This window comes from Hemitrygon akajei, chromosome 25, assembly GCF_048418815.1.
Source record: "Hemitrygon akajei chromosome 25, sHemAka1.3, whole genome shotgun sequence".
Taxonomy (NCBI): Eukaryota; Metazoa; Chordata; class Chondrichthyes; order Myliobatiformes; family Dasyatidae; genus Hemitrygon; species Hemitrygon akajei.
This window is the reverse complement of record NC_133148.1, coordinates 32,601,924-32,620,024: the sequence shown is the minus strand read 5'-3', so window position 1 is coordinate 32,620,024 and position 18,101 is coordinate 32,601,924. Positions and strand designations below refer to the sequence as shown.

General features: G+C 52.2%; 1 protein-coding gene across 1 annotated transcript in view; it reads left to right on the top strand.

Moving 5' to 3' along the window:
- The first annotated feature begins 441 nt into the window (after positions 1 to 441).
- LOC140716267 (mitogen-activated protein kinase kinase kinase kinase 5-like) overlaps positions 442 to 18,101 on the top strand; it is a 221,097-nt gene continuing 203,437 nt past the window's right edge. Inside the window, exon 1 of the mRNA XM_073028877.1 lies at positions 442 to 647. Within this exon, the coding sequence (XP_072884978.1) occupies positions 537 to 647 (111 nt within the window). The 5' untranslated portion in view covers positions 442 to 536. The remainder of the gene's footprint in view (positions 648 to 18,101) is intronic.

The following is an 18,101-nucleotide window of genomic DNA, read 5'->3' as shown; positions in this document are numbered from 1 at the left end:
TTCCCCCTCGTGTTACCCCTAAACTTTTGCCCCCTAACTCTCAATTCAAAAGACCTACCGTAGCAACCTGTTTTCACATTACAAAGAGGATTTTAGCTTTTTATGAAATAAATTTCCAATATAAATGAATGGTTCTTTGCTTTACGCCATTTCAGTTTAGGAAAGGTTTCATAGGAACCTTTGTCAAGTGGGGGGAGAGCACCTGGTATGTGTCTGTTTTATTTTAGTATGTTATACCAAGGAGGAATCGCGTTTAGCTTTTTCCTTACGGGATTTGCGGGCTGTTGGGGTGGGAGAGGGTGTGGGTGAGTTAACTTGGGGGGGTAAGAGAGCGGCCCGGCGCTGTACTGCCCGCGGCCACCAGGGGGAGGTGCCGGCCGACGGGCTGCCCCCACTCCCAGCCCCGGAGCGGAGCCGCACAGGAAACGGGAACACGTGAACGCCGGTCGCTCTCTCTCTCTCTGTCTGTTCACTCGGCCCCTCTCGGAGGCAGGGAGTCGTGCGGGAGGATGAGATGCGGTGTCTGCCCCTGCTGAATGATGAACGCGCAGAATCAGGCCTCTCTGGACATCTCGACGAAGAACCCGCAGGATGACTTCGAGATCATCCAGCGAGTCGGCGGCGGGACCTACGGGGAGGTGTACAAGGTAGGGGGGCAGAGGCACCTCGCACCTGTCTGCGCGCTGGCGAGCCCCGCTCCGCCCGTCCGTCTGAAAACTTACTGCTTTTAAATTCCCTTCCTTTCATTTAGTTAACACGTTTTGGTTCGATCCCTCTTTCTCTGAGGAAGGAGACGTTCCGAACCCGAGGAGTTCGAATTAACTTTGCTAACGGCGCTCGCACTTGCTTGTCAGATCCCCCTCCGGTGCTTTCCTTAGCTCTGGGATCTTGTCCCAATTCTGCCTCCCCCAGGGCTCCGACCTCTCTCTCCCCTTCCCTTACCCCCCACCCCCACCCCCCCTCCGCTTCCCCAGCCCATTCCTCCACTACCTGTGGCCGTCCCGTCCTCCACCTGAACCCCGGGCTCTGAATCTCGCTGTCCGCTCTCAAAAGCCCCAAAAATCAATGGTGTGGAGGTGCCGGGAATCTGAGAACACTCAGCGGGACAGGGCAGCGCCTGTGAAGGAGGAACGGAGTTAAATGCTTCAGGTCCAAGACCTTTTGTATCTAAACTTCCCTTGTGGGCTTGTTTGCTTGCTGAGGCTGGATATCAGATTTTATTTACTTGTCAGATTTTATCTCTCTGCGGGAGCTGCTGGGAACATTAAACATGCTAGATATGGAGCCACACAGCAGAGAAGCAGGCCATTCGGCCCGCCGGCTGTGCTGCTGACCCACCAGTCACCCATTTTTGCCTAACCCGTTTCTCAGCACTCAGTCCACTGCCTTCTGAAGCTTTTGCCTTGTAAGTGTCTCCGCCTTCGTCTCAGGGTTAGGGTTAGGTGAAATAATAAATACTTCCCCCAGCTCCCTCTCAAAGTCACCCCCCCCCCACTTAAACCGTGCTCTCTGATCAGAGGCACGTTGGCTAAGGGGGAGCAGTTTCTCACTCTCTGCGCCACCTATGCCCCCCTCCCCAGATCTTTGTTCGTCTCTATAAAGTCCACCCCTTTGCACCCCCACCCTGCCCCTAGTCTCCCTCCATTCTGCTCTGCATTATTGATACGCCCCCATCGTGGTGACCAGTGTCCCTCTACTTTGTAATGACCAAAGGTTGTGCAAAAATCTTGTGCTGTGCAATTTTTTTTTTTGCCCAGTGATGACATGTGCGCTGAGTTTTTAATTGGATGTAAGCCTGGGGCTGTCCTGTGGATGGTAAGCCGCCCTGCTTCAAACGAAGCAGCTAGCAGCTCTTTCGTGCTTCTCAGTGAATCAATAATTTCCTGAATAAGAAGAGTATAAATCAGCCAGATCTAAAGTCTGCAGACAAATCATCGCAAACCCCGCACGCGCGCACACACACACACACACTGTCAACACCGTCCGCATCAGAAACCGGAAAAGGAAATGTGACTGTGTACGGTTCTGCCATCTACTTAACTTGGCAACGAGATAGAGGGTGGCGACCGTTTGTCCGCGGTTGAGATTCCTTTGCGAGCGAGCGGCACCCTTCCAGTCCCTTCTGTCCTTGCTCCCAACGTTGAAGGTGACTCTCCTCTGCACCCCCTCCAGTGCAGTCACACCATTTCCACTGTGCAGTGACCAGGACTGTACACCGTACCCCACTTGTGACCTAGTACTAGCCTCGGAACCTCCCTGCTGTTGTACATGTATATCTAGTGTGGTTGTATTTTTGCTGACATTCTATCTGGGCTTGTTATTTTGTCCATGTGAGGACTGGGCCTTAAGCTGTGTTGTCGCTGGGGTGGTGGGGGGGTGGGCGTGTTGGATTGTTGTGTTCACACTGAAGTTTTCAATGGGGGTGTCTGACTGTACACAAGTGTATTTCGTGTGGTTGTATTTTTACTGATGTCCTTTACGGGTTTGTTGTACGTGCATGGACTGGGCCTCAAGCCGTGGTGTTGGATCGCGGGGGGGGGGGGGGGAGGGGGGATGGCGTCCAGGCCGGAGGAGACGGGCGCTATTGTTGTCGACTCTGGGTTGACGGCGGGAGTTTTGGACTCCTCGCCTGGCAGATTGTGGTTCCATCAGTGCTCGCTATCTTGCGCGTGCTTTGTGCTGCGTGTGACTGTTGGCGCTGCGTTTTGTACCTTGACCCCTGGCGTAACGCTGCCTGGTTTGGCTGCGTTGATGAGCATTCGCGTAAGGTGATAAATCAGAACCTGAAATAAAGGCCGGTATCCTCCGTGCTTTCTCAACCACGGGCAAGAGAAGGTCTGCAGATGCTGGAAATCCGAGCACACACACACACAAAACGCTGGAGGAACTCAGCGGGCCAGGCAGCATCCAGGAAAAGAGTAGTCGAAACTTCGGGCCGAATCTCTTCGGCTTTCTTAACCACCTCATCTTACAGGGGTGTCACCTTCAGAGATTATTGGACATCCTGATGTTCCACCATACTTCCCTAGGGCCTTGCCTTCCATTGTGTATGTCCTACCATTAACCTCTCCCAAGCTATACAACATCACCCCACGTTCTTCAGATTTAAGTCCCCTCGGCCATTTCTCTGTCCATGTGTGACGGGTGCTATTTTCTGGCCCGCGTCTCCAAAAAGAAGCCTCCCCCTCCTCCTCCTCTCCCGCCCTCCCACTGCCGCCTTATTCTGGCTTCTGCCCCCCCCCCCCCCATTCCCTTCCGGTCCCGATGGAGCGCCTCGACCCGAAACATCTTCCCCCTCTGTAGATGCTGCCTGGCCTGCTGAGATCTTCCAGCATTTTGCGCGCGTGCGCGCGCTGCACACGATCTGCAGCATCTGCAGAACCTCTTGCATTCTTGACATTCGCGAGCTGGAGCGGAGAACCTGTGCAGCGGGTTGCCACAGGCGGCCGTGGAGGCTGGGCCACGTTTAAGGCGGAGGTTCTTGATTAGTCAGGGCGTGAAAGCCTACCGGGAATCAGCCACGGTGAAGTGACAGAGCAGACACGATGGGCCGAATGGCCCGATTCTGCTCCTGTACCTCTAGGTCTTCTGGGGTTTTTTTTTTGTCTGATCTGGAATTCTTATTGGCTGGGTGGTTGGAATTGTTACATCCCAACCTTTTAAGGAGAAAGTCGCTCAGGGTTTGGGAAGACGTGGGCGTTTCCTGTGAAACCGGTCGCTGTCGATCTGCTTGTGCAGGCAGGAGCTGGGCACGGCCCAGCCCAACAGGCGAAGCCCTCCCCACCATTAAGCACGGTCACCTGGAGCACTGTCGCAGGAAAGAAACATCCATCATCAAAGAACCCCCCCCTCCCCTCCCCACCATCGGGGCCACGCTCTCGCCCTGCTTTCTCTCGTTGGACACGAGATACAGAACCCTTGGGCCCCACATCACCAGGTTCACAGCTATTCCCCTTCGACAACTGGGCTTCTGAACCAGCGTGGATAACTTCACCCCCTCCCCCTCAACACCGATCTGGTTCCACAACCCACTGGCTCACTTTCAAGGACTCTTTCTAACTCCTGTGTTTCTTTCTTTGTCAGTCGCCTCTTTTGTCATCTTTTGCCTTGGTTGTTTGGTTGTTTGTCAGCCGAGAGGTAATGTTGCAGCTATATAGGACCCTGGTCAGGCCCTACCTGGAGTACTGTGCTCAGTTCTGGTCACCTCACTACAGGAAGGATGTGGAAACTATAGAAAGGGTGCAGAGGAGATTTACAAGGATGTTGCCTGGATTGGGGGAGCATGCCTTATGAGAATAGGTTGAGTGAATTTGGCCTTGTCCCCTTGGAACGGCGGACAACGAGAGGTGTACAAGATGATGAGAGACATTGTTCGTGTGGATAGTCAGAGGCTTTTTCCCAGGGCTGAAGTGGCTAACACAAGAGGGCACAGGTTTAAGGTGCTGGGGAGTAGGTACAGAGGAGATGTCAGGGGTAAGTTTTTTACTCAGAGAGTGGTGAGGCGTGGAATGGGCTGCCGGCGACGGTGGTGGAGGCGGATATGACAGGTGTATGGAGCTTAGAAAAATAGAGGGCTATGGGTAACCCTAGTAATTTCTAAGGTAAGGACATGTTCGGCACAGCTTTGTGGGCCGAAGGGCCTGTATTGTGCTGTAGGTTTTTTGTTTCTCTGTGGTAAAATTACACAGAAACAAAGACTTTTCCTGGAAATGCCTGCAAGGAAATGTATCTCAGGGTAGCATGGTGACCCCTACGTCCTTCGCAAGTAAACTCGATTTGAGCTTCGAAGGGGAAGTTGAGGGAAGGGACCGGACAGGGAACGAGTGGTTCCGCGGGTCTCTTCCCCGCTCACGGGGGGGGAGCTGGCAGTTTGCCGGTCTGTGGCCTCAGCTCCCCGCACGTCTGTCCCCTCCCTGCCGCCCTCCACCTCGGGGGCAGAGGGTGAACCGCCAGCCAAGGCCTGGCACCCTCGGGACCCCCCTCCCCCTTCACGTCGCTCTGTGGCGTGGTAGCTCCCTCCGCCAGACATCTGGAAGGGCAGGGCCGCGTACCGGCGCCATTGTGCCTGTTGTGGTAGGAGGGGAGGGTTTGTATCTCCCCTTGCCTGTTGGCCGTGAGATTCATGCCGGATTCCACCCCCCCACGTCTGCGCCGCTCAGTCAGTGAGCCTGTGCTGCAGGAGGGGCAGAAGAGACTGCAGTTTTATCTCTGGTTGAACAGGCGGGCATCATCTTCTCTGAAAGCGCAGGGGAGGCTGGGGTTCGCCCACCTAAAACTCTGGCGTTGCGGGAGCTTTCCTCGCGGGCGTTGCGGGCTGAAGGGGGGGGGGGGAACTTTCTGAGGGCGGAGGGTCTCTTGAGTCCCTCTGCTGAGGAGTCACTGGGGGAGGTGGAGTTAGTTTCTGAAAGATGAGGGGGTGGCCGGCACAGGAGGGGAATTGAGGCCAGACAGCGGCGTTGTAAAGCAGCGTAGTCCAGGGGGGCCGAGTGGCCTATTTTGTTTGGTCTTTTGGGCCTAGTCTTTGTGTGTGTGCCTCCAAACTGGATCTTGACAAAGGGACCCCCCTAACTGAGGCAAAGCCCTCAGCCTCCTAACCCAGAAAGGTGGGCAGTGGAAGGAGGAGGTGGGAACAGAGTGTGAGTGTGAGTGTGTGTTGTGTGTTCCTTCAACAACCCAGCCTTGTTGAGGGTTCCCAGTGCAAACTCAAACTTCAAACTCCCCATGCGACTTGAAATCCTCCGGGACGCGCCAAGGACCAAGCCACTGAGAGCCGTTGGGGGGGGGGGGAATTAATTAAGATTAAATTCCCTCCCTCGTACCCTTCACAGTTACAAAGATATCGGACGCAGAGGCAGTAGCTGAATGCCACAGCCGAGAATCATCCACTTGGGTAACCACAAGACAGCTAATTGGCCGAGAAAGCGAGAAAAAAGTAGATCGCACTGCAGGAGTCGGGCAACGAGCAGTTGAATGGGTGAAACGCCACAGAGGCTGGAAGTCTGAGATAAAATCAGAGGACGTTGCCTGGCCTGCTGAGCGTTTGCATTATCTGTGGTGAGAGAACTGGTTTCGGGTCGGAGGTCATCATGTACGGGGATGAAGGATGTATCAAGCTGCCGAGAGTCTGGACGAGAGATGGAGCGGATGCGCTTTGTATCGCTTAACGGGGTGGTGTCGGGGATCGCCGTGGTGATAAGCACTGGTGGCTGTAATCACCATGGCAACCCCGGGCCCCACCCTATCAGCGATATTAACTTTGTCCTATCCACCCCCTTGCCCTTTCCCCTAACAGCTTGTTATTTCCCTCCCCCGGTTCAGATCAAAGATGAAGTATCTTTGATCTCAGCCGTTAACTCTTTCCTCACAGATCCTGCTTTCCAGTTTCTTTCCCCCTGTGTTTTATGCTTTTGTTACAAAGCAAGTGCCTGCTACTCATTACGCCGCTGGCGTTTCGGGCAGCGATGAAGGTCCCCCATCTCTGGCGGTGTTCAGGGCTTCCTTCATCGTGTCAGTAGCTTCCTCTCAGTTTTCACTACGGTCAGTCAGGCAAGTCCCGGGTGGAGACTCAGGAATACCGTCACACTCAGATGTAGAATTGAATTGAATTGAATTGAATGATCTTTATTGTCATTATACAATGACATTTGGCTTCCTCTCAGGCAATCAAACAAAGCGGCAGATAAAAACAAGACAGTAATAGAAAAACAGTATTAAATAGATAAGTAGCAGAAAATAAGTTGCAGCAGCTCCAGAATATCACAGTAATGCACAAAGTGCCGTTAAGTGCGAGTATTTGAGTCCTTGTGTGTGCTCACAGTTTCAGTCATTGTTCTGTGGGAGTGGTGTGATGGAGGCCACAGCTCTGGGGTAGAAGCTGTTCCTCAGTCTATTCTATTTCTTCATTGCTGTTTCCGTAACAGTTTTGTTTGACCAGTCAGGGTTGTTAGCCCTAATTTGAACCCCCGAATCTGGAGGACCAGTGGACCACTCTTTGTCTGACCTCTACCCTTTGACCTGTTTGGCGTGGTTGACCCTACCCAGAGACAAAGCATAAAATCCCTGACTCCGGCCCACATAGACTGTCCAGATCATTGAGGCACACAAGCCTCCAAACCCTACGACAAGGTTGTGGTCCTCTTGGAGGGAAGTGGGTGCAGGGCCTCACAAAGATGGGCCAATGGCAGCCGGGCATTGTGATGATGGACGTGTGCAGTACGCAGTGGCAGACGAGTTCTGGGTAGGGGGGAAGAGCCGTGTCGTGGGGGTGGGCACTCGGCACAGCCAGTGGGAGGCAGCCAGGGTGACAATGGCATCTCTTAGCCGATGGTAGGAGAGAGGGCATCGTGGGGCTGCGAGTGTCACCCAGCTTGAGGGGTATGTAGGAGGGAGCAGATAGGGGCTCCAAGCAGAGTTAATGACCTGTTACCTTCCTGGGCACTAGACACAGAGACAACCTAACTCCCTGCCCAAGGGGCTTGTGGCAACATTGTCTTCCGACTCTGGAGTTTCAGTAAAATTTCCTTTGCATTAAGCCCCTCCTCTGGGGCGAAAGCAGATGCTGTAGAGTCCCTTCGGCCCATCTCATCCATGCTGACCTGTTTAAACTGCCTGCTCCCATCGACCTGCACTGGGACTGCACCCTTCCCACCCATGTACCCGTCCAACCTTCCCCTAAATGGTGAAACCGAGCTCTCGTGCACCTCTGGTGCTGGCAGCTCATTTCACACTCTCACCACCCTCTGCGTGAAGAAGTTTCCCCTTACACTTCTCACCTTTCACCCTTAACCCATGACCTCTAGTTGTAGTCCCGCCCAATATTATGTTGGCGTTTTCTCAAAAGTTTTGCTAATTGACTAAAATGCCCCGAAAACTCCTGTAAAGTTTCAATATTACCCTTACAAACAGCAGCATTGGATCTCCCTAACTAGCAGGAACTGTAAAGCAGAGGGGGCCAAGGAGCCTCCAGCTGTCCCTGGAGTTAACAGAGGGTGAGGGTCGTCCCCCTCTCCCTCTGAGTGGCCCTCTGTAACAGCCTCGATCGGCTGAGCAGCTTCCTGCTGTTCCAGAGTGCCGGGCGCGAGAGATCGGGTGGGAAAGCCGTCTCCCCAGAGAGCGAACGGCTGGGAAGTGGTTTGGGTGCAACGGAAGCGCGTGTAGCCGCAAGCCCGTCCCGTGTTTGGCGAGGCCTTCTCCCGTGGCCCCGAGCTCAGCTCGTCAGCCAGAACTTCCTCCGTGGCTGCTGAACCTTCCTGTAAAACCTCCTCTGAGCCTTCTCAAAAAACATGTGCTGTCGCCTCAAAAGAAATTTCCGGAAGCCTGCAAGCAGCCTCGCTGTTAAAATCACAGCAGATTTGTGTTTGAAGCCAACCTGACTTTAGCTCCCCAGTCTTGTTCTTCCCGAGTTCCGACCCCAGCAGGGATAGAATTCCATTGGGAATGATGCACTGGGATGTAAATCGTCCTGGGATGCATTTCCCATGGGATGGTGGGCTGGGATAGAGTTCACAGGTATAGATCCCATTGTGGTACTGTACTGAGGGGGAGATCTTGTTGGTATCTTGTCCAACAGAATATGTTTAACACAAGTCACAGACATGGGAGCAGTATTGAATCTGCTCCACCATTTCATCATGGCTGATCATTTCTCTCTCAGTCCCAACCTTCTGCCAACTCCCCATGTCCCTTCGTGCCCTGGCTAGTCATGAATCTACCAACCTCTGCCTTAAATACACCTAATGACTTGGCCTCCACAGCTGCTTGTGGCAACGAATTCCACAGATTCACCACCCTCTGACTAAAGAAATTCCTCCTCATCTCCATTCTAAATGGACGTCCCTCTTTCCTGAGGTTGTGCCCTCTGGTCCTAGATTTCCTCACCAGAGGAAACATCCTCTCCACATCTACTCTGTCTAGGCCTTTCAATATTTAATAAGGTTCAGTGAGATTCTCTCCCCTCCCTCCCCACCCATTCTTCTAAATTCCAGACAGGCCCAGAGCCATCAAATTCTCATCATGTGACAAGCCTTTCATTCTGTGAAACTCCCTTGAACCCTCTCCCCTGTCACCGGACCCTTTCTAAGATAAGGGGCCCAAACCTGCTCACAATTCTCCAACTGAGGCCTCAGCATAAGGCCACAATATCTGGGAGCAGAAATAGGCCATTCGGCCCATCGAGTCTGTGCCGCCACTCGCCAATGCTTTACAAAGCCTCAGCATTATGTCCCTACAGCATAGTTCACGGAGGTTCCTTCTAGGCTCCTGCCTTGTGGTCGACGCCTGTTGTGGCTGGGAGTGGCTGGGGATGTCCTCAGTTGTTGACACTGTATGCTTCCTGTTCAGCTTCTGAACCGGTCCATTAGGTGACCTCACAGGAGCAGCTGCTGTTCTCTTGCTTATGGGGTTGGACGGTTTTGGCCCCCTCCCCGGTTTGTTAAACAGAGGCCCCTGTGTTTGCTTGACGCTGTCAGGCCGTGCCTGCTCTAAGCACGCAGGTCTCCTGGTGCCCTGGGCTCGCAATGTCACATGTTTACACCATGATCTTGGGATCGTTCGGTGCACACATTGGTTGCCTCGTTTCACATGTCAGAAGAGTGAGGAGGATATTTTATAGATAGGTGGGGTTTGAGATGGGGAGATGATGGTGGTAACATGGGTGGGGATGGGATAGGGCAAGAGTAAGATGGGGAATGGCACGAGGGGGGTGGAGGAAAACAAGGGAGGCGGTGGGTGGGGAATGAGATGAGTGCAGGAAATAGGATGGAGATGGTGAGGTTTGGGACAGGGAGATGGTGAGGTTTGAGACTGGACAGGAGGTGGTGGGGTTTGGGACTGGACAGGAGGTGGGGGGGTACGGGACTGGACAGGAGGTGGTGGGGTACGGGACTGGACAGGAGGTGGTGAGGTTTGGGACTGGACAGGAGGTGGTGAGGTTTGGGACAGGAGATGGTGAGGTTTGGGACTGGACAGGGAGGTGGTGAGTTTGGGACTGGACAGGAGGTGGTGAGTTTGGGACTGGACAGGAGGTGGGGGGGTACAGGACTGGACAGGAGGTGGTGGGGTTTGGGACTGGACAGGAGATGGTGAGGTTTGGGACTGGACCAGAGGTGGTGGGGTTTGGGACTGGACAGGAGGTGGTGAGGTTTGAGACTGGACAGGAGGTGGTGGGGTTTGGGACTGGACCGGGAGATGGTGAAGTTTGGGACTGGACAGGAGGTGGTGGGGTTTGGGACTGGACAGGAGGTGGTGGGGTTTGGGACTGGACAGGAGGTGGTGGGGTTTGGGACTGGACAGGAGGTGGTGAGGTTTGGGACTGGACCGGGAGATGGTGAGGTTTGGGACTGGACAGGAGGTGGTGGGGTTTGGGACTGGACAGGAGGTGGTGAGGTTTGGGACTGGACAGGAGATGGTGGGGTTTGGGACTGGACAGGAGGTGGTGGGGTTTGGGACTGGACAGGAGGTGGTGGGGTTTGGGACTGGACCGGGAGATGGTGAAGTTTGGGACTGGACAGGAGGTGGTGAGGTTTGGGACTGGACCGGGAGATGGTGAAGTTTGGGACTGGACAGGAGGTGGTGGGGTTTGGGACTGGACAGGAGATGGTGAGGTTTGGGACTGGACAGGAGGTGGTGGGGTTTGGGACTGGACAGGAGGTGGTGGGGTTTGGGACTGGACAGGAGGTGGTGGGGTTTGGGACTGGACAGGAGGTGGTGAGGTTTGGGACTGGACAGGAGGTGGTGGGGTTTGGGACTGGACAGGAGGTGGTGGGGTTTGGGACTGGACCGGGAGATGGTGAAGTTTGGGACTGGACAGGAGGTGGTGAGGTTTGGGACTGGACCGGGAGATGGTGAAGTTTGGGACTGGACAGGAGGTGGTGGGGTTTGGGACTGGACCTGGAGATGGTGAGGTTTTGGCTCGCACAGGGACATGGTGAGGTGTTGTTCAGTACAAGGAGATGGTGAAGTTTGGGATCGGACAAGGAAATGGTGAGGTGTAGGAGGGGACAAAGGTTGATATGGATGGGGGGGGTTGAAGATTGGACCGGGGTGACAGGGTTGGGGGCTTGATGAGGGGTAGGGGAGATTTTGGAGGGGATTAACGGTACAATGGGGAGATGTGGGGGCAGAGTTTGAGGTGGGTTTTGAGATGGGAGATGGAGGATTAGGTTTGAATGGGGGAGGGTGATGGAACTTGATGGAGGTTGATGTGGGTGTCAGTGGCAGGGGTGGGGGACGGTAGGGGTTGAGATGGAGAGTTGGAGTCGCGATGGGGGGAGATGAGTGGGGATTGGGATGGGAGAGAGAATGGGTGTTGGGACAGGGGGAACGGTGTGTGCAGTTCGATTGGGGGTAACTCTTTTCCTGCTGCAAGTGTCAACACTGGGTTCTGAGCACCGATCCTTGAGGCTAGGCGGAGGAGCCTGCAGTCGAGGTGACCCCGTATCGCGCACCCGGTGGGAGACCGGGCTCCCATACCCACGTCTCCTCGCCGCCGTTCGCACCGGGGACTTTCTCGCGGCCTGCCCGATTGGAAATGTCGCCGAATCTGCAGCTGTCGCCTGCTCTGCACCCAGCCCAGCCGCAGCAAGAACAGGAAATTTAATTTGCATAAGCCAGCAGAGAGCGAGAGAGCAGCACGACCCAATCTCCCTCCCCAATCAGCAGGAAGCTGATCAGAATCAAAATCCCCTTTGAGCCAAGAGGCCTGCACTCCCCTGGGCCTTCTGCTCCCCAGACTAGCTGGGCGACACCGGTCACCACCAGCAGAACCGAACTGCATCCTGAATCACTCCCACCCACAAGGGTTAGGCTGACATTCCCACAGTTGTTCTATTTACAGATACAGCATACAGCCCAACGAGGCCACATCGCCCAATTGTACCCATGTGACCTATTAACCAGCCAATCTGTGCATCTGTGGGAGGAAACCAGGGCTCTCGGAAAAAACCTGCACGGTCACGGGTACAAACCCGGCAAACATGTCGGTACAAACTTCTTACCGACAGCGGAATTGAACCTGGGCTACTGACCCTGCAGTAGGGTTACGCTCCCGAGTCACTCCGTAATGGACGGAGAGGGCTTATTTCTGCTGATATTCTGGGATTAGGGTGTGCGTTGTGTATGTGTGCGGCAGGACCTTTAGGTGTGACTTGACCGAGTGGAACCGTCTGAACTCTTTGTCCTATAAGCAGCCATTTCTAAATCTGAGTGATGGACTTTCGGGAGCCGCATGGGGCGAGGTAGCACACGCAGAACGCTGGAGGAATTTAGCAAGTCAGGCAGCGTCTGTGGAGAGGAATACACAACTGGTATTTCGGGCTGAGTCCAGACAAAGGGTCTTGGTCCGAAACTTCTACTGTTTATTCCCCTCTGCTGATTTCTTCCACAGTTCTGTGTGTGTTACTCTGGATTACCTGCAGCCGTAGATTCTCTTGCGTTTACGGAGTAAGTTTGGAGACCAACCACGTTACCATTGTGTGACTCAAAGACTCATCTTCTCTCGGAGGCTGGATCTCTGATCGTTTGCGCCCGAGAGGTTTGTGCAGGCGCGATCAAGGGGAAGGGAGATAACTGTTTGCGTGATCGGTGAACTGGAGGTTAAGAGGAGGCGAGACGGGATGGAAAGGCAGGGGACAGTTTTGAAGGGCCAAACGTCCTTCACTGCATCCGTTTCCTTGCAATTGTCTTATCCGGGAGCTCCTTCTTCCCTTACTGATCCATTATTCAGGGTGGCACGATAGCTCGTGCAATCGATTTATAACCATTGCTGATCGTGGTGTGATTTTTGCCGCTGTCTGTACATTCTTCACGTGACCATGTGGATTTCCTCCGTGTGAACGCAGAAGATAGGAATCTACAGCATAATACAGGCCCTTCGGCCCAGAATGTTGTACTGACCATGTAACCTACTCTAGAATTTCCCTACCACATAACCCTCTATTTTTCTAAGCTCCATGTTCCTAAGAGTCTCTTAAAAGATCCTATTGTATCCGCCTCCACCACCGTCACTGGCAGAGCATTCCCACCACACTCTGTGTGAAAATCGTACCCCTGACATCCCCCTTGTACCTATTTCCAAGCACCTTAAAACTGTGCCCCCTCGCATTAGCCATTTCAGCCCCGGGAAAAAGCCTCTGACTATCCACACGATCAGTGCCTCTCATCATCTTGTACACCTTAATCAGGTCACCTCTCATCCTCCGTCGCTCCAAGGAGAAAAGGCCCCTGTGTTACACGGGGAGAGACATGCAGACGGCAAAGGAATTGAACTCCGAGCTGTAATCACGTCGCGCCAACCGTTTCGCTACCATTGCGGGGGAGTGCATTGCGAGAGTGGAGATGTTGGATTGATCTTGGAGTAGGACTGTGTCGCGGGCCGAATGGCCTGTACTGTGACGTACCCTTCCATATTGATCCTCCGGCTGGGAGCGTTCCGTCCACGAGGCGGTAACGCCTGTCCACACGACGCAGGTCAAAGCACGCCCGATCGATTGGTCTACTCCCAGTTAATCGGGCCATCCAGCCGGCCTCACCCACTACAGTAGCCTGGATATAGGGTGCAAGTTGAATCAAGAGCTAAAATTAGCATGTCGCAAAGCTAATACTACGGTTGTAATGGGGGATTTCAACATGCAGGTAGACTGGGAAAATCAGGTTGGTACTGGACCCCAAGAAAGGGAGTTTGTGGAGTGTCTCCGAGATGGATTCTTAGAGCAGCTTGTACTGGAGCCTACCAGGGAGAAGGCAATTCTGGATCTAGTGTTGTGTAATGAACCGGATTTGATAAGGGAACTCGAGGTAAAGGAGCCATTAGGAGGTAGTGACCATATTATGGTAAGTTTTAATCTACAATTTGAGAGGGAGAAGGGAAAATCGGATGTGTCAGTATTACAGTTGAACAAAGGGGACTATGGAGCTATGAGGGAGGATCTAGTCAAAGTTGACTGGAAGGATACCCTTAGCAGGGATGACAGTGGAACAACAATGGCAGGTATTTCTGGGAATAATACAGAAGGTGCAGGATCAGTTCATTCCAAAGAGGAAGAAAGATTCTAAGGGGAGTAGGGGGCGACCGTGGCTGACAGGGGTAGTCAAGGACAGTATAAAAATAAAAGAGAAGTATAACATAGCAAAGATGAGCGGGAAGCCAGAGGATTGGGAAACTTTTAAAGAGCAACAGAAGGTAACTAAAAAGGCAATACGGGGAGAAAAGATGAACTATGAAGGTAAGCTAGCCAAGAATATAATGGAGGATAGTAAAAGCTTCTTCAGGTATGTAAAGAGGAAAAAATTAGTTAAGACCAAAGTTGGGCCCTTGAAGACAGGAACGGGTGAATTTATTATGGGGAACAAGGAAATGGCAGACGAGTTGAACAGGTACTTTGGATCTGTCTTCACTAGGGAAGACACAGACAATCTCCCAGATGTAATAGTGGCCAGAGGACCTAGGGTAACGGAGGAACTGAAGGAAATTCACATTAGGCAGAAAATGGTGTTGGGTAGACTGATGGGACTGAAGGCTGATAAGTCCCCAGGGCCTGATGGTCTGCATCCCAGGGTACTTAAGGAGGTGGCTCTAGAAATCGTGGACGCATTAGTAATCATTTCCCAATGTTCTATAGATTCAGGATCAGTTCCTGAGGATTGGAGGATAGCTAATGTTATCCCACTTTTTAAGAAATGAGTGAGAGAGAAAACAGGGAATTATAGACCAGTTAGCCTGACATCAGTGGTGGGGAAGATGCTGGAGTCAATTATAAAAGATGAAATAGCGGCACATTTGGATAGCAGTAACAGGATCGGTCCGAGTCAGCATGGATTTACGAAGGGGAAATCATGCTTGACTAATCTTCTGGTATTTTTTGAGGATGTAACTATGAAAATGGACAAGGGAGAGCCAGTGGATGTAGTGTACCTGGACTTTCAGAAAGCCTTTGATAAAGTCCCACATAGGAAATTAGTGGGCAAAATTAGAGCACATGGTATTGGGGGTAGGGTACTCACTTGGATAGAAAATTGGTTGGCAGACAGGAAACAAAGAGTAGGGATTAACGGGTCCTTTTCAGAATGGCAGGCAGTGACTAGTGGGGTACCACAAGGCTCAGTGCTGGGACCGCAGCTATTTACAATGTACATTAATGATTTAGATGAAGGGATTAAAAGTAACATTAGCAAATTTGCAGATTACACAAAGCTGGGTGGTAGTGTGAAATATGAGGAGGATGTTATGAGAATGCAGGGTGACTTGGACAGGTTGGGTGAGTGGGCAGATGCATGACAGATGCAGTTTAATGTGGATAAATGTGAGGTTATTCACTTTGGTGGCAAGAACAGGAAGGCAGATTACTATCTGAATGGTGTCAACTTAGGAAAAGGGGAAGTATAACCAGATCTAGGTGTTCTTATACATCAGTCAATGAAAGCAAGCATGCAGGTACAGCAGGCAGTGAAGAAAGCTAATGGCATGTTGGCCTTCATAACAAGGGGAGTTGAGTATAGGAGCAAAGTGGTCCTTCTGCAGTCGTACCGGGCCCTGGTGAGACCGCACCTGGAGTATTGTGTTCAGTTTTGGTCTCCAAATTTGAGGAAGGACATTCTTGCTATTGAGGGAGTGCAGCGTAGGTTCACGAGGTTAATTCCCGGAATGGCGGGACTGTCATATGTTGAAAGATTGGAGCGACTAGGCTTGTATACACTGGAATTTAGAAGGATGAGAGGGGATCTGATTGAAACATATAAGATTATTAAGGGATTGGACACGCTAGAGGCAGGAAACATGTTCCCGATGTTGGGGGAGTCCAGAACCAGAGGCCACAGTTTAAGAATAAGGGAAAGGCCATTTAGAACAGAGCTGAGAAAAAACTTTTTCACCCAGAGAGTTGTGGATCTATGGAATGCTCTGCCTCAGAAGGCAGTGGAGGCCAATTCTCTGGATGCTTTCAAGAAAGACTTAGAACTCTTAAAGATAGCAGAGTCAAGGGATATGGGGAGAGGGCAGGAACGGGGTACTGATTGTAGATGATCAGCCACGATCACATTGAATGGCGGTGCTGGCTCGGAGGGCCGAACGACCTACTCCTGCACCTATTGTCTATTGTCTATACAAGGATATAAAAGAAGACGTCAGCCACCGGCCTCCTCACCCCCGCCCCACCGTTAGACACGATCATTACCCACTGAGCACATCTACAAGGAGGGCTGCCTCAAGGAAATAGCGTCCGTCATCAAACACCCCACCATCCAGACCATTCTTCTCGCTACTACCATCAGGCGGGGGGGTACTGTACAGAAGCCAGAAGAGCTACAGACCTCCTTACAGAGAGCCCTGGAGCAGCACCGCCAAAGAGCCTTACGGACAATTTCGAAGATCAGCTGGAACTGTGACGACGGCGTCCATCATTAAGTTACCCCCATCACCCAGGACATGCCCTCTTCTCATTGCTACCATCAGGGAGGAGGTACAGGAGCCTGAAGGCACACACTCAGCGATTCAGGAACAGCTTCTTAGAAACATAGAAAACCTACAGCACAATACAGGCTCTTCATCCCACAAAGTTGTGCCGAACCTTAGAAATTACTAGGCTTACCCATAGCCCTCTATTTTTCTAAACTCCATGTACCTATTCAAAAGCCTCTTTCCCTCTGCCATCCGATTTCTGAATGGACGTTGAACCCATGAACACCACCTCACTACTTTAATTTTTGCACTACTTATTTAATTCAACTCTTTAATTCAGTTTTATTCTCTGTTGTTATGTATTGCATCGCACTGATGCTTCAGAGGCAAGTTTCACGATGTATGCCGGTGCTATTAAACCTGACTCCGTTTCTGATTTGAGCACCAGCGTATTGAAGGAGGCCAACGTGAACAGCATCTCCTCCGCGGTAAAGCAACACCAACTCTGATGGATAGCTCGTGTCCCCGGATGACAAGCCCGCGTCTCTCCGAACAGATCCAGTTGATGGAAGGTCGACGAGCCCCTGGTGGGCAAAGGAGTGAGGACCCCCCCCCCCCACCCCACCACCACTTAGGAAAACATCAAACTTGGTGGGCAAAGGCTTCAAAGGTGACAGCCCGACGAAATTCAACATGGCATCTGAAAACTGGGAAGATACTGCATTGGATAGGTGGAGCGGGAGCTGTTCAAAAGGGATCTGTTTTACGTGGACCTCCGCTGGGCCGCAGAGGACAAGCGTCAGCTGCGAACGGAGAGAGCGAACAACCTAAAGACACGAGCACAGGACGCGACCACCACGTGCTCTTGCCCACACTGCACCAGAAAATGTGGATCCTGGATTGGCATCTACAGCCCCCAGAGGACCAACCAATTCCATAAGACCATTAGACAAAGGGGCAGAAGTCAGCCATTCGGCCCATCGAGTCTGCTCTGCCATTTCATCATGAGCTGATCCAATCTCCCCTTTAGTCCCATTCCCCCGCCTTCTCACCATAACCTTTGATGCCCTGACTACTCAGATACCCATCAATCTCTGCCTTAAATACACCCAGTGACTTGACCTCCACTGCCGCCCATGGCAACAAATTCCACAGATTCACCACCCTCTGGATAAAAAAATTTCTTTGTATCTCTGTTCTGAATGGGCGCCCTGCAACCCTCAAGTCATGTCCTCTTGTACTAGACTCCCCCACCATGGGAAACAACTTTGCCACATCCACTCTGCCCATGCTTTTTACCATTCGAAATGTTTCTATGAGGTCCCCCCTCATTCTTCTAAACTCCAAGGAGTACAGTCCAAGAGCGGTCAAACGTTCCTCATATGTTAACCCTCTCATTCCCGGAATCATTCTAGTGAATCTTCTCTGAACCCTCTCCAATGTCAGCACATCCTTTCTTAAATAAGGAGCCCAAAACTGCACACAGTATTCCAAGTGAGGTCTTACCAGTGCGTTATAAAGCCTCAACATCACATCCCTGCTCCTATACTCTATTCCTCTAGAAATGAATGCCAACATTGCATTTGCCTTCTTCACCACCGACTCAACCTGGAGGTTAACCTTAAGGGTATCCTGCACGAGGACTCCCAAGTCCCGTTGCATCTCAGAACTTTGAGCTCTCTCCCCAGTTAAATAATCTGCCCATTTATTT